General features: G+C 32.2%; 1 protein-coding gene across 1 annotated transcript; it reads right to left on the bottom strand.

The window, feature by feature from the left end:
• Positions 1 to 2,735: 2,735 nt before the first annotated feature.
• LOC133032960 (pathogenesis-related protein 1-like) lies at positions 2,736 to 3,480 on the bottom strand. Its single transcript, XM_061107444.1, has one exon. It carries the CDS (start codon positions 3,390 to 3,392, stop codon positions 2,862 to 2,864), a length of 531 nt encoding a protein of 176 aa, XP_060963427.1. The 5' UTR covers positions 3,393 to 3,480; the 3' UTR covers positions 2,736 to 2,861.
• Positions 3,481 to 23,695: the final 20,215 nt, after the last annotated feature.

Raw genomic sequence — 23,695 nt, 5'->3', positions numbered from 1 at the left:
TGAACTTGAATGGAAGAAACCTGCTAGAAACCACAGAGAATTGATGAAAAACTCCTAATTTTGCTCAGCTCCTAGGTTGCTCGAAGGAAAGAGGAATAAAAGCTTCATTTTCTTTGCTTTATCTTAATTTTCAAGCTTTTAAAAATAAAAATAGATGCCAACACTATTCAGCCAAAGTTTACTTTTAAATCTAATATTCTAAACTTATTAAACACTAAAACACAAAATAAACTAATCCAAGAAATGAGCATTTTACCCTTCTTAACTAAACTTATACCATTTAAAAATTTAGGGGCATTTAAGTAATTCTAGCTAATCCACCAAACCGACAACCCAAAACCCAAAACTAGTCTTGGTATAAGAATCCAATTCAATTCATCTTTTATTGTCTTGACATTTCAGACCTCCCCGTCAAGTTCCACAGTTGCCAAGCTCAAAAATATTTTATTCAAATTATAGTATCTACGATACCCGCATATTCTAATATAATCCCCGTAATTAATAAATTATGATTTATTTATTCTTATTTCCCTAATCGACTCGTATTTAGTTTAAGTAGCATTATAATCCTACTCTAATATATCCACTTAATCACATATTTAATAAAATAAGTCCAATTAAACTATCACTACATTTTTCGGGATATTACAGTTAACTGCAAGTAAAATCATAGTTGGGAGGGTTTAGCCGCAAATTACTCTACTAGGAATTAGAAACATGCAATACATATTTGCCTAGAGTTATATTAGAGTTACTATTACCTAGCAAATTATTCATTTAAATACTAATAATAATAATAATAATAATAATAATAATAATAATAATAATAATAATAATAATAATAATAATAATAATAATAATAATAAGTAAATATAATACAATTTAATTATATTTTTTAAAATATATAAAATTTAATCTAATTTTAAATTTATTTATAAAAAATATATTCAACTAATTTTATTAAACAATAAAATAAATAAAAAAGTTTAAATATTTTAAATAATATAACTAATAAATTTTTTATAAAGTATGATTAATTAATTGAATTAACATCTAATTTATATTTAAATTAAGAAACTTTGTTATAAAAAATAATCGTCTAATTTTATTGATACTTTTAAATAATTATATATCAAATTCATATTTTAATAATAAATTAAATTTAGATATTTAAAAATTAATTTTTTTCCAAAAAAAAAAAAGATAATTAATTGATTGATCTAACGGTACTAGTTTTAACCGTTAAATTTAATGAAAATATAAAAAAAACCATCAAACCAACAATTTTTGTTAGATAATCACATTTTTTTTTGAATGGATAGTCACATTTAATAAAGGACTAGATTGATGTTACGTGCAATCCAGGCATAATTATTTTTAATTAAATTTAATTAGGTGATATTAAGTGAAATCTATGAATGTTTAATTTGTTTTAATGAAGTAATAAATTTATTTTTTAATTTTTGAAATGAGATTTGAGATTTTAACTATTGCAGCAACATTAATATATATACCTCCTATGAATAATTATATTTCATATATTCATGATATATCAATTTTGACTTACCTTACAGATATAGTTTGACTTAAAATACTTTCGATTTTGATATTAGAAAATAATTTATATAAATTATATTTCAAGATCATGTGCCTTTAAAAACCATGTGCAATGCATCGATCAATAAAATATTTACCATTAAAATTTTCTTATATAAAATATTTACAATATTTTAAATTTAAATTAAAATTTTCTTATAAAAAATATCTATAATAATTTTTATCTACATAATTTTTATTTTTAAAAATATATATAATAATATTATAAAATTAATAAAGAATATTATGTTAAGTAATAGGATATTCTGTTAAAGTTAATGTAGGAAACTAAAAAACACCGTTAAACCAAAAATTCGGTTACATAGCCACATTTTATATAAAATTGATATATATATTATAGAGAATTTTTTAGTAGACCCCGCTAAAGGGTTGTTCTAGTAGATCTCTTTTTTGTTTCCGTATCCAAAAAAAAAAAATAATCTAATTTTTTTCATAATCGTGTACATTCTAACTATTTAATGACAACTTGTAATTTTTTTAAAAATATACATTACCAAAAATTAAATTTAAAGTTACTTACTACGTATATAAAAAAAATAATTGTACATGTGCTAAATATGTAAATTTTATTTTCAATATTGTAAATTACTAAAAAAAGTTTAAAAATTTACAAATAATCTTAAATAATTATAAGTACGACAGGATCATACAAAAATTGACAAAAAAATCTTTTGTAACATACTAAGGGTCTATAAACACCTACTTAGAGGTGTATTAGTTATACACTTGAGGTTAGCTCAAGTGGCCATAAGTGGATGTGTGTGTCTTGGAGGTCTTGGGTTCGAGTCCCAAGTAAAATATGATTGTAATATATAAACGTTTAGATAAAAAAAATAAAAAAAAAAAAAAGAGGTGTATTAATTATATATATCTTGCTCGGTGTACTGTGATCATGTGCCAAATATATTATTGGTCAAATTTGATACTTTTTCTTACAATATGGCTACATGGTACGAATGTTGCTACTTGGTACGGATGTGATGATGTCCTATAATTGATTAGAGTTAGAGACTATTATTGACTTTTTCTCATTGTCAATATATCTCAAACACACTCTCCAAACTTCAATAGTCGTTGGCTGTACATTTTGTATGATAAAATATACAGGAATAACAAGATGATGAAACTTCTTTTTTATTATACATTATAAGTTGGTACATATTGCAACGCATCCCATTTTATCATGAACTTCAATAATAGGATAATAAGAGTGCAGAAACACACATATATAGCATGAAAGATAATTAGATGGTGGATTTAGCTAGATCACCATAAGGTCTCTGGCCAATATAGTTGCCAGGAGGATCATAGTTGCAAATAACAATGATTCCTTCAACATTACAATGAACCTTAGCACAACCTAGGCGAGTAGAGTCGCGCCACACCACTTGAGTATAGTGAAGGCAAGCCCAAGGGTTGTCACTAAGGCATGTGTTGGAGTTGTAATCGTACATGCTCTTTTCATCCACCCACATCCTCACAGCATCGGCCCCTGATAATTGGAAGCCGCCTCTTCCCCCGGCCAAGTTCTCGCCATAATTTCCACCGGAGTGGGTAAGACTGCAGTCTCCCCACGCCAGTTGGTTGGCGTAGTTCTGCGCATAGGCTGCTACGGTATTGTCCCACCTCATAGGCCTGACACCCACTTGGGCGCGGGCCCTGTTGTGAAGGGCAAGGTAGTCTTGAGGAGAGTCTTGGCCATTACATGACTCTAGCATGACTACTAAGCCTAAGATACAAATTATGAGTGACACTGAAACTCTATAGAAAGCCATTTTTTTTCTTTGACAATAGGCAAATATGAGATATAGTATAGATATTATAAATGTGAGCTAATTTATAGTTTTTGCAATGCTTTATTTTATGTTATGATCCATATTCTTATTAGTTTAATCAAAATAATAAAAAAGCCGCCACATGGTAGTGGATTTAAACTAGTATATATTTTACCTATTTGCCATGCCTTCTTGCAATGCTAAAAATTAGGGAGTTTGTTTGATGAAGACTTTCATTGAGATTCTATTTCTGTGTGGGGTCGACGGCTATGAATTGGGATAATGATGAAAATTAAAAAAGAGTATTACTTTTCTGACGGCTATCAATTGAGATAATTATTGAAACAAAAACAGTAAACAAATGGATATATAGTATTTTGTGAGGGAGATTGAAGCTCAACATTTATGTCCTATTGATTGAATTTGTTTAGGGCCGCTTTTTTATTATAATTGTTATTGTAGAATAGGATTTTTGGGATCATGAGTAATTACGGTCAGGATTATTGAGCCCATGTCATATTTTACCAAAATACATTAGGACTCGCTAGATAAGTAGTATAATACAATAAAAAGAAACTCTGTCTAATAAAATCTTGTATTTTACTAATTATTACAATCACAAGTTTTGATTCAATGAATTATATTATTTCATATATAAAAAATGATCTGTGTTAGCTTTTATATATTAAGAAATGTCTAAGGTTAAGGTTAGCAGTCCAGAGTGGTGTCGGGATTGGGGTTAGCGCTGGAGTCCAAGACCAGGGGTCGGGGCTGGGGTCTCGATTCAGGTTTGGAGTCGGGGTCCGAGGTCCGAGATTTGAGGTCGGGGTCAAGGTCAATGACCAAGTTCTGGGGTCGGAGTCTGGTACAAGGTCAGGGTTAGGGGCTTGGGTCGAAGTTCGAGTCTAGGTTGGGGTTCCAGGTCCGGGGCTTAGGAGTCGAGGCTAGGGTCAAGGTTCGGACCTAGGTCTGAGGTCGGAAATTGAAGGCTAGAATTAGGGATTGGGATCCGAGTGTGAGGTCGAGGTAGGGGTTCACGTTTAAGGCCAGGGTCAAGGGTCGAGTAGGGTTGGTGTCTAGAGTCAGTGTTTGGGGTCAGAGAAAGGTGAGTTTGGAGTCGAGTATATGGTAAAGATAGTACAATTTTTTACAACCAATTAGTACAAGTTTACACCAAACATAGTAAATAATATACATTATACAATACAATCCAACCCAACATAACACAATGGTACAATAGTGTACCAAATGAACAAAAAAAAATGTATATATATTTTTATATATTCATACTTGCCCATACAAATTAAGTTTATAAATAATTAATTTCCTACGTAATCAACAATTAATTTAACTAGTTTAGCAATAAAAAATTAATTAACCAAAATATTAAACTAGACGATATTATATAATTCACTACAAAATATTGCTACTTTTAGTGACAATTTTTTAATCACAACATAAATTGTTTGTGACTAAATGTGACTTTTAGTCACAACAAAAAATTGCTTGTGATTAAAATATAGTATTTAGTTACAAGTTGTCACTAATTTAGTTTTAGTCACAACAAATATTGTGACTAAAAACATATTTAGTCACAACAAATTGTAATCTTTGTGAGTAATACTTTTAGCCACGGACTTTTTAGTCACAACACAATAATGATAATTTATAATTAGCAACAATTTTTTTATCTTTAGTCACAAATTTTGTTGTGATTAAAAATAAAATTTTTTGTAATGATTATATATTTGTTGTAAAAATATTACCCACAAAAATATATTTCCATGCATGTCCATTCAAATTAAATTTATAATTAATTAATTTCCTAAGTAATCTATAATTAATTTAACCAGTATAGCAATAAAAAAATTAATTAACCAAAATGTTGCACTAGACAATGTTATATAATTATTTATTTTTTATAAAAATATTATAAATATACTGAATAATAAATATTTTTTAATTAATGTATATCTTTTTATGCAATTAAATTGATTTTATTATGTTAATTTTGTGCCTCTAATTGCTCTTTTCTTCAAAGGAAAGTTTTATTCTCAATTAGTTTCATTTGTTTAAGAAACTTGTCTTACAAAAAAATGAATTCTCTTATGGAAAGTTATCTATTTTTAGGAAACTTGACTTTTCTTTTTTCTAATTGATGATATCGATTTTGTCATGATTAGAGCAAATCAAATAAATTTTATCTGGTAGGTATTAGAGGTCAATTCGCGATCTTGATCCATTTCGGAAAGTTTCCTTTCTGGTCCTAATTTGTTGCAGCAGAATCCAATTTTGATGCTGCACATCAGGAATTCTTTTAAGAAAGTTTTGTACAGCTGAGAAATCATGTTTGTGGTTGTCTCTAGGGTTATATGTTCTATAAATAGGACCTAGAGAGCAGTCAAATATTTTTGCTCTTCCAACTTCATTTTTTGTCCAATAGAGATACAAATTCCTAAGGTGGAGGGATGACCAAGAGGCCATCCTCTAAGCCCATCAGGCGGAGCTGAACTGCCGTAATAAGGAGGTCAATGACCTGATAAGGCAGTTCAATGAGAGAACCATAGGAAGAGTTCAGGATCTGGTAAGAGATCCTTTGTAAGGAAGGTTCATCAACAGTTTAGGCAGGGCCTAAAGGCATGTTGATAGTTGATAGACTATCCAACCAATCCCTTGAGCACGAGGATAGACCTTCCTCTGCCTAAAGATAGACAAATCTTGCCAGATAGACCGTATGGCAGGAACAGCCAGTTCCTAGAATCAGTAGGCCTTGGAGAAAGGACAAGCAACTTCGAAAAGGAGACATTACCAATCGGCCAGACCCTAGCCGACCAGCACAGTAATGCTCTCCCCCAGAATATTAGGAACAAGTTGTTCTAAGACATATTTTTGATAGGCTAGGTCCTAGGATAAGCGAAAATGCACAGGAACAAGAACTTAAGTGACTTTGTTCCACCTCTGAACAATAATTCTAGATAGGTGGACCCACCAAACCCAAGCAATTGGTACGACCAACCTCCTATTAACCCACAGACTGGCCTGGCCAACTAGGGGATTCTGGCCAGTTTGGTCGGCTAAAGGAGGGTAACCGGCCTAGGACTGTCCAATCTAGGGCTGGCCGGTGAAAGCCAATTGCCCAATCTATGGCTGGTCACCCAAGGGCATCATCCCGACCAAGAAAGGTGTTTTGGCCAAGAGCCCATTGGAGCAGATCCATCTGTGCAAGCACAATTGGATCAAATCAGAGACGTGATAAAAGGCCTATCTAGTTCAAAGCTGTCAGATTTGGAACTGGACAGGTTAAGGGGGTCAACATTCTCAGCATACATTAATGCACTGCCCTTACATAAGTTCAAGATGTTAGTATGGAAGATGTGCACTGAAAAAGAAGATCCCTTAGCACACATAAAGTACTTTGAGATGCAAACATATCTCCAAAAACTAACTAGAGATGTGTGATGTCAGATCTTCCCGACAACCTTGTCTGAGATAGCCCAGTAATGGTATTTCAAGCTAGCTCCGGGAGGTTCAACTCTTAGAATGAATTCTCTCGAGAATTCTATACCCAATTATCATCCTTGAGACAAATACCGTCATAACTTAAAGACCTGGTTTAGATAAAACAAAGACAAGGTGAACCTTTGAAAGACTGCATTCAAAGGTTCATGGTCGAGGCCAGTAAGGTCAAAGGCCTAACAGAAGAAGGTCGTTACACGACCATACTGGGAGGTATCTTACCATTAAGTGAATTTTGGAAAGATATCATGAGGTAAATTTTGGATAGATATCAGGAGGATGTCAAAAAACAATATGAAAGAGTTCCTCGAGCGAGCTGATGGCTTCATAAAGTTGGAAGAAGCTGTCCGGCAAGCCCGAACAGGAAGGCAGATATCACTGGTGGACAGGCTCAGGGTGTCATTCAACCCCAAGCCCTAGCCAACATGTAGGCCAGCATGACCAATACCGACCAAACCTCCAGCAATAAGAATAATGGAGGCAAACTTCAACATAATTCTAGCCAAGATTGTGGCCAAAAAAGGAAGTTCAACACTTCCCCTGCACCATAATACCAAAGGGAGAATGAGGAGAAATACACATGCTTCACCCTCCTAACCAAAAATCCTAAGACAATTTACATGGCTACTTAAACAGTTGTCACGTACAAGAAGCCTCCTCCCATCAAGAAAGACATCAGAAAGAGGAACACCTCTAAGTTCTGCCGATTATACAATGACTTCGACCATTACACAAACGAGTGTATGCATTTGAAAAGGGAGATTGAATTCATGATAAGGAAAAATAATCCCCACCTACATCATTATGTGCAAAATGACCAAGCTCAAGCACAAGCTACTCAGAACAGAGACTCGATGCAACCCCTAGTTGTGGGTCACCTAGCGGTCATAATAGGCAGACCCCACATAGCAGCAGAAATAAGCAAAGCCAAGGAGCACTATGCTCAAACCCTCTATCATGAGCAAAAAAGCGACATCCTAGAAGTGGAAGAAAGAGACTCCAAACAACTCAAGCTCGAAGAGCCGGTCATATCCTTTACAGAAGGAGATGCTGCCCAGGTCAGCTTCCCTCATAATGACCCTCTAGTCATAACTACACAAATAGGGAACTTGAAAGTTGCTAGGTGCATGGTTGATAACGGAGCCTCTTCCAACATTCTTTTAAAATCAACTTATGAAAAGATGGGGCTCCAGTTAACAGATCTAGCACCTTGTACACAACTAATGTACGACATTTTTGGTCAAGGCCTTGCACCCTTGGGATACATCTGACTGCCCCTAACAGACGGAGAAAGTCCCATAACAAGAACATTGATGGCTCAATTCGTGACAATTAACATGTCATCTCCCTTCAATGTAATGATAGGCTAGCCAGGCTTATACGACCTAAAGGCAATAACATTAAAATACCACCTCTACCTAAAGTTTCCAACAAGACATAGGGTGGGATACCTAAGGGGAGATTAACAATCTGCCCGACACTACTACAACTTGGCTTTGTCTAAAGCCAAAAAAGAAAAGATGCCTGGCAAGAGCTCTGACCAAGAGCCCATTAAAGGGCAATGAAGTCCGGCCCAAAGCGGGGAGGCAAACCTAGATCCTCGCTTTGAGGATTCTACAGAAAGCTTTGGACCAGTAGAGGACTTGGAAGAGGTGGAAATCGATCCCACTCTTCCGACCAAAAAAATGAAGATTGGAGAAAGTTTAGCGCCAAAAATAAAATCAGCCTTAATAAAATTTCTAAAGGCAAACCTTGATCTATTTGCATGGTCGCTTGAAGACATGGTGGGAATAGACACATCTGTAATGACTTATACCCTAACATAGATCCAAATTTTTGACTTGTAGAACAGAAAAGGAGGTTGCTGGATAAGGAGTGCACACAAGCTTTATAGGACGAATTCAAAAGGCTGAGTGCCAATGGCTTCATCATTGAATCTCCCCTTAGGTTGAGTGCCAATGATTTTTCGAACCTCCAATACCAAGAGTCCTCATGAATGGAGGAGCTGAGAGGAATAGAAAAAACTACCATCCTATCACGAACCTAAAATAGATCATCGAGAATCTCAACATCCCAAGCACGTTTGTCAGTCTTCATAAGGCTAGAAACTATTTTATCGATTAACCTCGGATGTGTAGACAAAATATAAGGGTGATCTGCCTTAGCAAGCCAAGGATCCGTCAAAATACTAACTGAGAGGCCATCACCAACACCTTTTCCCACCCCTGCCACCACCAAGTCTCAAGCTTCAAAAATACTACGCCAGACGAAACTCAGATTAGAACCAATCTCTGCTGTAAGAAAAGAACTAGTAGGAGCCTTTAAAATACGTGTAGCTAGTGACGAAGGATGAGTCAATAAATAACCTTGTTTACCAAGGAGTTCCAAATTAAAATCACGAAGGCTTCGAAACCCCAATCCTCCTTCATTCTTGTGTTTACATAATCTTTTCCAACTCATCCAACTCACCCCTTTTTGTTGAGGCTTATTGAATTCCACCAAAACTTAGCCATAAGTTTTTCCAACTCTTTACAAGTTTCAATGGAAAGCAAAAACACACTCATAGCATAATTTGGAAGAGATTGAGCAACCGTTTTAAGAATAACCTCTTTCCTCGCTTGAGAGAGAAGGCACCCCTCCCAACTCTGAATTCTCTTTCTCAACTTATCTTTTAAAAAATCCAGAATTGCAGTCGTCTTTCTTCCCATGGTATTCGGAAAACCCAAGTAAGTGGTGTGTGATCATCAGCTTCAAAAATGCCATCAAACCACAGATGCAGTCCCTCATATGCTCCTCTGTATTAAAACTAAAAAACACAGAAGATTTATCAAAATTAATCTTTTGACCCAAAGCATTTTCAAACACTTGCAGCAACAAAAGCACATTAGATACCTCACGATCATTAGCTTTACAGTAAACATAGCTATCATCGGCGAAAAGCATGTACGACACTCTTGGAGCTCCTCTAGCAACACTACAACCATGAATCAAACCAACCGTCTCATAATCTCGAATAAGAGCAAATAAGCCTTCTGAACACAAGATAAACAAGTAGAGGGATAATGGATCCTCCTGTCTAACCCCACGACCTGGAACAATAGGTCCCAACTCACGTCCTCCGTGAACTATAGAGTAAGAAACCGAGCACACACAATGCATGATCAAATTCACCCACCTCCCATCAAAACCCATACGCAACAAAATTGCCCGAAGATACCCCCACTCAAGCCTGTCATAAGCTTTACTCATGTCCAACTTGAGAGCCATGAAACCATCTTTACCTTTTGTCTTTCGTTTAAGATAATGCATAATCTCAAACAAAACAAGGATATTATATGAGATCAATCTTCCAGGAAGGAACGCGCTCTGAGTATCCGAGATGACAATAGGAAGACCCACCTTAAGACAATTAGCCAAAACCTTAGAAACAACCTTATAAATAATATTACACAGCGAAATGGGACGGAGATCACCCATAACAGCTGGTTGTTTCTTTTTAGGAATTAGAACAATATTAGTATGGTTGATACTCAAACGAAGGGAACCGTAAGAAAAAAATCCTGCACTTGATGGACAATATCATTCTTAACAACATTCCAATATTTTTGAAAGAAGCATGAAGTCATCCCGTTAGGATCGGGAGACTTGTCAGGGTGCATTTGGAAGAGAGCAGCCTTCACTTCCTCCTCTGTAACTGGGCGTAACAACTCAACATTCTGAGGAGCAGTAATATTGGGGTGGATACATTTGATAACATCAAGAGAATCCGTACCAGAGGCAGTAAACAAATCCTTAAAGTAGTCAACCATAACTCGATCCAATCCATCATCCCAACTAGTCCATACACCGTTGGAGTCCTAAAGCTTAATAATAAGATTACATGTTGGGTTTTATGCCCTAAATAAAACTTCATTTCAATGTAATCCATTTTATTCAACATCAATAAAGAAACAGAAGTATTTTTCATTCATTTGTGTATGTTTTGGTTCATCTTATCAATTGCTTGTCTATTTGATTTATAAATTCATCTGAAACCCTTTTCACATACTTGATCCTGTTTATTGTGTTGTCAACACATTGGAAAGTAAACATGACTATGTGAATAAAGATTCCTAGATTTATCAAACACGGGGTTTTACTGATATGATAATCTACAACAGAGTTCACTTGCATTTGGAGAAATGCTATGTTCTTTCCAGAGCATTGGTTAAAGTAAAGCTCAGGTTGGGTGCATGGAGTATGTGTTGGGTTTTATGCCCTAAATAAAACTCTTTACAATCTGATTAGTTATCAATATAAGAAATTTGAAGTGATTGATGTTTGCATGAATTCTACATGCTAATGGTTTAAATATGTTTATTACATTTACACACAGAATCAGTTAAATCCAGATCATATGTTTATTCACAATTACAGTATCGTCAACACAGTGGAATGTGATTGTGATCATATGAATCAAAAGACTTGGTCCCTGTTTCATCAGTGTTATTGGATTTACACTAATGTGATAATCAGTGATGATGTGTACTTACACTTGGAGTAAGTGTTATGTTCTTTCCAGGACATTAGTAAAGTATACTAGTTTCGAATGTATGGAGTATACATTGGACTGGACCGATATTGCAACTAAGTTAAGATATTACAAACTTACCGTTATACATATCTTTCCAAGTCAATATCAGTAGTTGATCTTAAGATTAAAAGAATCTAAATCCTGATATGCTTAGGCTCAACTCAGGAGTGCTATTCATGTTCTTAGATTTATTAGTTAAGCCTACTTTTGGGTCAGGGTGATACGTATATTTTGGGAACATGATAGTATGATTGAGTGGGAGTGCTGAACATAAATATGGAATCTATAGCTTCTACTGGTGTATAGAAGTCAAGTGATGATTCCCTTCGAGCTTAGCAAATAGAAGTAAATGGATGAGCTCTTGTTTAACTGACTAATTATTAGATCACTAAACACCATTTACAGGTAGCTAAGTGTTTTAAGGGGCAAAATACATTGAGGGGTGAGAACGGTAAAGAAATCCCATCTCGATGTAGATCATCTATATAGAGGATCTTTAAATCACAATAAGATTATAACAATGGTTAAATGAGATAGTATATTGATATCGTGGAACATACAATATGCTCTATATAAGTCTGAGAGTGCAATTCTAAGTTCTAAGAGTGGATTCAACGAAGAATTAATAAGTAGGAATTTACTTGGTAAATTTGGTTCACTTATTGGAAGCTCAGCATATAGATCCATGGTCCCCATTCTAGTTGAGAACATTCTGCTTGTAAGACTCATTAATTGATTCGTGATTGATCAATTATAATTCTAAAGTTGGACTATGTCTAATTTTATGAATTTTCACTAAGCAGGGGTGAAATTGTAAAGAAAAGAGTTTCTAGGTTTATTTATTTATTAATGGACTTTATATGTCTAATTAATAATTAAATTAAATGACAATATTATTTAATAATCTATTTTAGTTATTAAATAATTAGTTTTGGCATTTAAAAGGTTAGAATTGGAAAATTGGCATTTTTGAGAAAATAGAGATAAAATTTGATAAAACTGCAAAATCAAGTGAGGCCCAATACAACACCATGCCCGGCCACTTAATGAGTTTTTTCAAATTAATATTTTCATTATTTTAATGCTAAATAATTCCTAACCTAAACCTAGTAGTTGCCTATAAATAGAAAGTGATGGCTCAGTCACAAAACATGCTTTCACAAGTTTTCACAAGCCTTTCTGACAGAAATTTCTCTCTTCAGAAAAACTGAGCCTTCCCCACTTTCTATACCTGGCCGAAATCATCCCTCTCTTTTTCCTTCATCAATTTCGTGACCCTAGTGAAAGAGTGAGTGCCCACACACAGCAAGCAGTAACTCAATCATAGATTGGAAGACTGTGAAGGATCAAACTTGAAGAAGAAGGACATTCGGGCTCAGATCTTGATTATACTCTGCTACAGAAAGGATACAAGGGTTAGAGATCTAAGTGTAAGGAGACATTAATTCCACTGCATCAATGTAAGGTTTTCTTAACTTTATATGTGTTTAATTTATCGTTTTAGAAAGTTCATATTTAGGGTGTTTAAATAACATACTTGTGAGTAGATCTAAGATCCTGGTAAAATAATATTCCAACAACTGGCCTCAGAGCCATGGTAATTGATTTACTTGCATGAAATTTGGACTGTAAAATGATTGTTTGTTTGTTTTTGGATGGTATCATGTTGTATTGAGTGTTATTTGATGATTGATTGATGTTTGTAAATTTTCGTGAAAAATAATTGCGATTCTGTTTCTAAAATTATTTTTATTGGATAGTATGGAAAAAATTAAGCAAGTTACTTTTTTACAGAACTCAATTTCGATTTAATTTGAATTAGTTATGATTTTTTGAAGATTCGACAAAATCGGAGTTGTGCTGAAATTTTCCTGCGATCGCGAAAACTGTCCGTACAACTCACAATTTTTTCGTTTTTCTTCGATTTTTCATGCTTTTTCATGGAATTAACTTCCGATTTTTTGTGTAGTTTTGTATTTATATATTTACTATTCCTAATTCAATTCTAATTATCATTATGAATTAATTTAAAAAAATTTTAATTTAATTCAAGATATTAGTGTAATTTGAATTTTTAAATAGTAAATATCTATCTTATTGCTTAATTATTTATCTTATTTTTAAATTTGATTATATCTTATCTTATTTTTAAATTTAAGGTCAGATTTTATATATATTTTTTAAAAAAATTAAATTTTTTTTTAAATAATTTGACCTTATTTAAATTTAAAATAAGATAACTATAATCATGTAATTTTAAATAGATGTAAGATATTTTGCTAACTTTTAAATTTTGTTATTTTATATATTTAAATTAAATTTAAAATCTGAAAAAGATATTTAATTTATCTTTTCTAATTTTTATTTAATTTTTATTTATAAAATAACATTTAAATTTTAAAAGTAGTTAGCAAATTTTGAAATGATATTTAGGTTGGTTGAAACCTAATTTTTCAAAATTTAGGTTTAATTTTAAATATTTTTTTAAAAAAATAATTTCGAAATTTAAATTAATTTTTTTTTTAATTTCGAAAATAAATATTTATTTTATTTTTTTTATTTTCGAAAATTAAATTTTTTTTAATTAAATTTTTTTTATTTAATTATTAATTTCGAAATCTATTTATTTAAAATTAAATAAATCCTACTTCCAACTATCCAGCTAACCTTGTTGCAGGAGTATGTGGTTTTAGTTTGTGTGTAAGTTTTCAAAACCTATTATTACTTGATTGCAAATAGCCATGGTTACTTTTTGCCAGATCTAATGATCTGATGGCTCCCTTGGTCAAGCTAATAATTTATAGCAGGTAAAATTTTACAATCTTCTTTCATTTGTGTATGACCTAGCAACATGATAGGATCCATCCAAAGTGTGCCTGTGTGAGCCTATGTGTTTATTTTATTATATAGATGCATATAGGTTGTTGCTAAATAAAATGTCACACCATGATAGATTTTATTTAGGTCCATTTAGTTATTGGACCTATTCAATTAATAACAGTTATTCATTTTAAGGTTAAATTCCTCTCTTTTGGGCCTTGTGTTGGGAGCCATAGAAGTGGGTACGACATACTGAACCCAGCACCCCCTCACATGAACTACCCCAATTGTGAAGGCCCATTTGCCTGATTTAAATAACTGTACTAGGTTAATTATATTAGTTTGACCTAATAAAATTGAATTAGCAACATAATTAACTTTTAAAATATATGAAATTTATTTTCATTTTAATATTTTAAAGGTAATTTTAAGAAAAATATTTTTAGTTTTAGATATTATTTCTAGACAAACTATTTGTATTTTTCTTGTATTTAATTAAATATAGAATTTTAACTAACTAAGATTCTTTCTGGAGCTTATTTAATTAAATATCCCTATTTAAGTTATAAATTAGTTATATCAAGTGATTTTTCTTATCTAACTTAAATTTGAATATTTTATTTAAATTTTAAATCAAGTTGAGGAATCCTAGGCATTAGTTATTAAAGATTATTAAGATATTTTTTAAGTTAATATCTTTTCGAATATTAACTTAAAATGGAATATTTTAGATATTTTTTAGGTTAATATATTTTTGAATATTAACTTAAGAAGATATCTTCAAATTAAGTGGTTGTAACTTAATTTTGATATTTAATTAAATCTAAATTTGAAATTATTTAAGTTTTAGATTTTTTCTATATAACTTAAATTAGATATTTTTGAAATTTTTGTTGAAAAGATACTTAGTCAAATAAGATATTTTCTAGATAGTAATTTCTAGACTACTTATTATTTCTGATATTTAAATAGGAAAATAATATACTTTGTGAAATTAATTATTTAAATAATTAATTTTGGTACAATTTTATTAAGTATATTTTTCCTAGTATTAAACTAGAAATTAATAATTAAGCCTTCCCAACACTTAATTATTATTTCTTGAATTTAATACATTTAATTAACTTGAAAAATCTAAATATCTAAGTTGATTTTCATCATGATACTTAAATATTTATTGATTCTTCATGACACTTAATTAAATAGAAAATTATTTTTAGGTTGAAATTTAGTTTTTCAACTTAAATTTAAATAATTTTCAATATATATATTTTTCTTTATTTTCTTAATCAATTTCGAAAATTGCATTTTAATTATGCAATATTTTTCGAATTTTTTATTTTGAAAAATAGATTGAGTTGTAAATTAATTATTTATTTTAATTAATTCTTGGACCAACTACAATCAATGATTTTTTTCATTTAATTAATTAATTTAAAATAAATGAATTTAATATATATATATATATAATATTATTAGAAATTGAATTAACTAGTCAAAAGAAAATCTAGATAGGTGATATTTTTGCTTGAAGTATTTCTTTTCTATTTTTATTATTTTTTCGAAAATTGTATAGTTTTTATACTTTATATTTTCGAACTCAATAAATATATTCTCAAAGGAAATTTTTAAGTTGCTAATTATTTAATTTAATTTAACTTAAATTAATTTCCTTAATATTTATATTTAAGATTATTACTAAGATGGAAATAATTAATTTTATTTCAATCACCATCTAAGTATAATTTTATAAATATTATATTAAATTCTTATTTTTGAATTTCAATTCTAAATTTCGAATTTAATGAGAATTTATTTATTAGAATAATAAGGAAAATACATTTTAAAGAATGAGCTTTATTATTATTAAGATATTCGATCTCCATTGTGGGTTTTACACCGCGTTTGTTTTAGTGAGTAATCCTCCCTAATGGAGGAACGTTCATTAGCAATTTCGCACCGTTTAATCTCGCATGATAAGTAGTTTGTAAGTATTTTATATGGTATGGATCACCCTAATGGTGGCGACCATATTTGACTTGCAAATTGTGAAACAATGGTAGAAGCTCATAAGATAGAATAGCCTTGACTCTCGCCTAAACGGGACAACGCTGGATTCCAATCTTGATCGAATAAAAGGTTGCTAGCATGTTTAACATTTTAGATGAGCTGACAACTCTATTCAATGGATGGTAGCTTTGACTCTCGCCTAAACGGGACACTGATATCAGTTTGTTGAAAAACCTTGGAAATTATTTAGGATTGAATTTTTAAGTATTTTCTCATATCATTCCTACTTGCTATGTGCTTATAATTTCTGAATTGATTTTGTGTTAAACCATTATTAATTTCTATTTGCTGATTTCTATTATTTTGTAGTATCCTGTATTATAAAAATGAATCCCATGTTATCACTGTTGACTGAAAACAAGCTGAATGGATCTAACTTTAATAAGTGGAATGAGAACATAAATATTTCTCTCATAGGAGAAAGTGCCTTGTTTGTTTTAACTGATCCGTCACCTGAAGTGCCTGGGGACAATGCTTCCAAAGCTGTGAAAGAAAAGTATGAGCGTTGGTAGAAAGCAAATGACAAAGCTCTATACTTTACGCTTTCTAGCATGGTTGACACCCTCAAAACTCGGTTTTCTAAAACTGAGAAGGCTGCTGAAGTTATGACGAAGTTAAATGAGCTATTCGGTAAGGCATCGCTTCAGTCACGCTTTGACGCGACTAAGAAGTACATTAATGCACGGATGGAACCTCATCAAAACGTGTGTGACCATGTTCTCCTCATGTCAAGTTATTTCCAAGAAGCCCAGGATCATGGTGCTGAAATGGACAGTGCTACTCAAGTAAGTCTTATCTTGAATAGCCTGACTCCAGCATTTCTACCATACACATCAAATTATGTCATGAATAAGAAGGAAATTGACTTTCATTAATTATTCAATGACCTTCAAACTTATGAAAATTTGATTGGAGGACATAAGAAGAAAGGGAGTAAACCTCATAATCCTGGGAATGGTAATGGGACGATGAAACCTGAAGCAAATGTTGCCTCTGCTTCAAAGCCCAAGTCGAAGAGGAAGTGGAACAACACCAAGAAGCGAACTAAAGCCATGAAGAATAAAAAGGCTGTTCCTTCTGGTGATGCTACACTTAAAGGAAAGTGTTTCTACTGCAATGAGAAAGGTCATTGGAAACCCCAGTGTCCTAAACTTCTTGCAAAGAAACAAGGTATTTCCATTTATAAACTTTAAGAGTTTTAGTGAATTATTATCCAATTGGATTTATGATTCTGGACTAAACTTTGTTTATTTGTTTTCTTCTTCTTATAGGCCAAGCTACTTGAACTCAGATGAGTTGCATCAGAAAGCTGGACCAAGGGTAAAATCGTCTAGATGAAGATGAAGCTCTTCAATTATTTTTTGAATTAATTGTTTTAGTTTAAAGACAATTTGGATTTCAAATTTTAGTTAGGGATATTTATCCCTGTTTTTCTCATATTGCTGCAACACATTTTTTTTAATTATTAATAAAGTATTCTTTATTTTCGAAATCACCATTGCAAATTATGAGATTGAGCTTCATTTATTTTATCTTCATCAACAATTACCACATTATATTTATATGTTTGTATGTGTAAGTGTTTTTATTATTGATGCAAATTCTATAATATTTACAACTCTTCATAGAGTTATATTAAATAAACACTAGAAATTATTTCTATGTTTATCAATAATTGTTAATTCTCATACAATTATTAAGAATTTGTTTAATAAAAGGATCTTTTGATCTGATAGGGGTGGAGAAAAGTTAAGAAAACTATGCAGTTCAACGATCTTTTATATCTAATGAACTCTAGATAGTATTCAACTCCATATAAACTCTATCACACTAAGAGAATCATGATCTTTACAACCTTTAGGGGTGGATCATAATCTCTATATACTTAGGGGTGGAGGTTATCCATAGTACCCTATATGTATATTCTTAGGGGTGGAGTCCATTCCACAATTCCCTATGTAACACATATCTTCTTTAAACATGGAAGTAATATAATGAGTCAGCTATTGTCAATATAAATTCTTGATCTTGATTGTATGTTCCATTTCGTTTTACTGTTGTAAGTAAAAGTTTGATACCTTTGAAAGTTCTTTGTTAAAGTTTCACACTACCTTAATTGAGTGGGAGAATTTTAAAGTTCTATACCCATCTTCATTAGGTTGATACTTGTGATAGGTACTTAAGAACATTACTGAAAAGCAAATCTATCCATTCACATAAATAGGAATAGCTTATCAGAATTATGAGAATAAGATAAAGAAATCTAGTTCAGTCCATTCGAATGACTTGAACCTAGAATTCTTAATCCTCATAAAATTTTATGGTATCTTATTTTTGATTACTTTATCTCTGGCATGTATTTTTCACTTCAAATACTAGTCTGCTATGTTGATGACTTAGTCTTAACTTAAAGTTTCAGACTAATACAAAAGTCACAACTAGGTAACTCTCTAAACAATCAGAGGTTAAAAGTATTATTTAACCAGACATCTGCTATTGAGTGGGAGCTATCTGAGATGTAATCAAATAGGGAACATTAGAAGATATTCAAGAAGGATTTATGAAAGTGATCTATATGTTAGATATTAAGGAACTGTGTATCAGTTGTCCTTGTATCTCACCATCTAATTTCGAAATTTCTATGAGATGGTGCTTACTTTGGGGGTGGAGGAATTATTGAATAATAATTCAAGCTCTACCAGAGAAGAATTGTAACTTGGTCTATTCGAAAATACCAGAAAGTTATATCACTGAAGAAAAGTCTACACTGTATTATCTCAATTACATATTTTAAAATATGAGAGATATGTCTTCTGTAATTCAGATGTACTTTTAAAACAGTAAAGATTTCAGTATCCCTTAATGAGTAAAGCATATAGTAAAGGATGTTTCATAAGAGTATTTATGAACTAGTTTCTAGAAGTTTGGATGGATTCAAATATACTACACTTAATCTGAAGATCAAGACATCAGATTGACCTATTTGCACAGTTTGTTTTATGTTAGTGCAAGTGGGAGTTTGTTGAGTTTTATGCCCTAAATAAAACTCTTTACAATCTGATTAGTTATCAATATAAGAAATTTGAAGTGATTGATGTTTGCATGAATTCTACATGCTAATGGTTTAAATATGTTTATTACATTTACACACAAAATCAGTTAAATCCAGATCATATGTTTATTCACAATTATAGTATCGTCAACACAATGGAATGTGATTGTGATCATATGAATCAAAAGTATTGGTCCCTGTTTCATTAGTGTTATTGGATTTACACTAATGTGATAATCAGCGATGATGTGTACTTACACTTGGAGTAAGTGTTATGTTCTTTCCAGGACATTAGTAAAGTATACTAGTTTCGAATGTATGGAGTATACATTGGACTGGACCGATATTGCAACTAAGTTAAGATATTACAAACTTACCGTTATACATATCTTTCCAAGTCAATATCAGTAGTTGATCTTAAGATTAAGAGAATCTAAATCCTGATATGCTTAGGCTCAACTCAGGAGTGTTATTCATGTTCTTAGATTTATTAGTTAAGCCTACTTTTGGGTCAGGGTGATACGTATATTTTGGGAACATGATAGTTGATTGAGTGGGAGTGCTGAACATAAATATGGAATCTATAGCTTCTACTGGTGTATAGAAGTCAAGTGATGATTCCCTTCGAGCTTAGCAAATAGAAGTAAATGGATGAGCTCTTGTTTAACTGACTAATTATTAGATCACTAAACACCATTTACAGGTAGCTAAGTGTTTTAAGGGGCAAAATACATTGAGGGGTGAGAACGGTAAAGAAATCCCATCTCGATGTAGATCATCTATATAGAGGATCTTTAAATCACAATAAGATTATAACAATGGTTAAATGAGATAGTATATTGATATCGTGGAACATACAATATGCTCTATATAAGTCTGAGAGTGCAATTCTAAGTTCTAAGAGTGGATTCAACAAAGAATTAATAAGTAGGAATTTACTTGGTAAATTTGGTTCACTTATTGGAAGCTCAGCATATAGATCCATGGTCCCCATTCTAGTTGAGAACATTCTGCTTGTAAGACTCATTAATTGATTCGTGATTGATCAATTATAATTCTAAAGTTAGACTATGTCTAATTTTATGAATTTTCACTAAGCAGGGGTGAAATTGTAAGGAAAAGAGTTTCTAGGTTTATTTATTTATTAATGGACTTTATATGTCTAATTAATAATTAAATTAAATGACAATATTATTTAATAATCTATTTTAGTTATTAAATAATTAGTTTTGGCATTTAAAAGGTTAGAATTGGAAAATTGGCATTTTTGAGAAAATAGAGATAAAATTTGATAAAACTGCAAAATCAAGTGAGGCCCAATACAACACCATGGCCGGCCACTTAATGAGGTTTTGCAAATTAATATTTTCATTATTTTAATGCCAAATAATTCCTAACCTAAACCTAGTAGTTGCCTATAAATAGAAAGTGATGGCTCAGTCACAAAACATGCTTTCACAAGTTTTCACAAGCCTTTCTGACAGAAATTTCTCTCTTCAGATAAACTGAGCCTTCCCCACTTTCTATACCTGGCCGAAATCATCCCTCTCTTTTTCCTTCATCAATTTCGTGACCCTAGTGAAAGAGTGAGTGCCCACACACAGCAATCAGTAACTCAATCATAGATTGGAAGACTGTGAAGGATCAAACTTGAAGAAGAAGGACATTCGGGCTCAGATCTTGATTATACTCTGCTACAGAAAGGATACAAGGGTTAGAAATCTGAGTGGAAGGAGACATTAATTCCGCTGCATCAATGTAAGGTTTTCTTAACTTTATATGTGTTTAATTTATCGTTTTAGAAAGTTCATATTTAGGGTGTTAAAATAACATACTTGTGAGTAGATCTAAGATCCTGGAAAAATAATATTCCAACAGTATGCATCGGAAGGGACCGATATTGAATTTTGACTTAGATTTATTAAACTTACCGTAATATCTATTCAAGTCAATATCGCCTAGTTGATCCTAGATCAAATGATCTTAATCCTGTTATGATTAGGCTCAATCTCAAGAGGTTATTCGTTTTCTTTGATTTGTTAGTTAAGCCTACTTTTGGCTCAGGGTGATACGTACATTTTGGGAACACGGTAGTGCAATTGAGTGGGAGCGCTAACATAAACATGGAATCTATAGCTTCTATTTGGCGAATAGTAAGTAAAGGATGATCTCCTTCGAGCTTGACCAAACGAAAATAAATGGTGGAGTACTCATTTCACATAAGCTGAAATATCATTTATACGGGGTTAAGTGTTTTAAGGATAAAATACATTGTAGGGTGTAACGGTAATCTAATCCCTTTACAGTGTAGATCATTCATATAGAGGATCATTGATCAAATTAGGATTATAACAATGGATAACTAATGATGTGTCTATATGGTGGAACATATAGAGCATTCTATATACTGAGAGTGCAATTCTAAGTTCTATGCGTGGATTCAACGAAGAATTAATAAGTCAGTGAATTTAGGTTATAAATTCTTGATCTGCTTATTGGAAGCTCGGTTATATAGACCCATGGTCCCCCCACTAGTTGAGATAATATTGCTTGTAAGACTCATATAATTGGTTTTGATTAATCAATTATAATTCTCAAATTAGACTATGTCTATTTGTGAATTTTTCACTAAGTAAGGGTGAAATTGTAAAGAAAGAGTTTTTAGGGCATATTTGTTAATTATGATACTTTGTATGGTTCAATTAATAAATATGATAAATGAAAATATTATTTAATAATTATTTATAGTTATTAAATAGTTAGAATTGGCATTTAAATTGTTGAATTTGAAAATTGGCGTTTTTGAGAAAATGAGATGCAGAAATGATAAAACTGCAAAATTGCAAAAAGTGAGGCCCAAATCCACATTGCCTAGGCCGGCCACTTTTATAAGTTTTTTCATCTGATATTTTCATTATTTTAATGCGAAATAATTCAACCTAACCCTAGTGGAATGCTATAAATAGATAGTGAAGGCTTCAGGAAAATTACACTTTTACTTCTACTTTCCTTTAGAGAAAAACCTGAGCCTTCTCTTTCTAAACCCTAGCCGCCACTTCATACTCTTCTTCTTCCTTGAAATTTCGAAACCACTTAGTGTTAGAGTAGTGCCCACACACAGCAAGTGATACCTCAATCATAGTGAGGAAGATCGTGAAGAAAGACATTCAACAAGAAGGAGTTTCAGCCCTAAAGAAGGAGAGAAAGAGATCCAGGTTCAGATCTTGATAATCCTCTGTGACAGAAAGGATACAAGGGTTAGAGATCTGAACGGAAGGAGACATAATATTCCGCTGCACCCAATGTAAGGTTTCTCATACTTTATATGTGTTTATTTCATAATCGTTTTAGAAGTTCATATTTAGGGTGTTAATCAACATACTTGTGAGTAGATCTAAGATCCTGGTAAAATAATTTCCAACATTACTGCGTCTTCGAGCCGATGTAGAAGCATGAAAGAACTTACTGTTATTATCCCCAACCTGTAGCCATAATTATTTCGACCTTTGCCTCCAAAAGACTTCAGGTTGAGTGAGGATTTCTTCAAATTTACCTTTGGCTGCCCGAAAATTATTGGAAGAAATAGTATCTCTACCATGCTTCCAGAGGTTTATTTTGGCTTTGCACTCCTTCAACCTTTTTTTGAAATCACCTGAATAAGCTTCACCCCAATCAAGCAAAATCTCACCACAATATTTAATCTTTTGCTGAACATTGAACTCAGAATTAAAATTCCAACAATCTTTAATCACTTGATGACAAAGAAGTTCTCTTAGCCAACAATTCTCAAAACGAAACTTCTTCCTCATAACAAAAGAATTATTAACCACTAAATCAAGAAAAATGGGGCAATGATCGGAAGTTGAAAGCTCTAAATATACAGTTTAGCAAAAGAAAAAAGAGCTAACCAATTTTGAGTACATAGAGCCCGATCCAGTCTAACCTCTATTTAATGATCAGTACCTCTTCTTTTTTCCCAAGTAAAAGGATGCCCAATAAGCTCGATATCCTGTAGCTCACAATCACTAACGGCTTGTCGAAATCTCCGTAATAACCAATTCGGGTAATTATTACCACCTCTCTTATCCTCTTTAGACAAAACATTATTCATATCTCCCATGATACACCAAGGCAAATCTATATCTAAAGCCAAACTTCTCATTTGATCCCATGTACAGCGACGTTGGCCACGGTTAGGTTTACCATAAAGCCCACTAAAGCGCCACTTCTCCTTTCCCTCCACAGTAATTTCCATATCAATATGAGAATGAG

This window comes from Cannabis sativa, unplaced genomic scaffold, assembly GCF_029168945.1.
Source record: "Cannabis sativa cultivar Pink pepper isolate KNU-18-1 unplaced genomic scaffold, ASM2916894v1 Contig1, whole genome shotgun sequence".
In the NCBI taxonomy this organism is placed as follows: domain Eukaryota; kingdom Viridiplantae; phylum Streptophyta; class Magnoliopsida; order Rosales; family Cannabaceae; genus Cannabis; species Cannabis sativa.
Note: the sequence above shows the minus strand (reverse complement) of the source record. Positions and strands in the feature narration are given on the sequence as shown.

Bases quoted from the DNA above. Each gene is read 5' to 3' on its own strand.
- LOC133032960 (XM_061107444.1), bottom strand. From the start codon at position 3,392: ATGGCTTTCTATAGAGTTTCAGTGTCACTCATAATTTGTATCTTAGGC.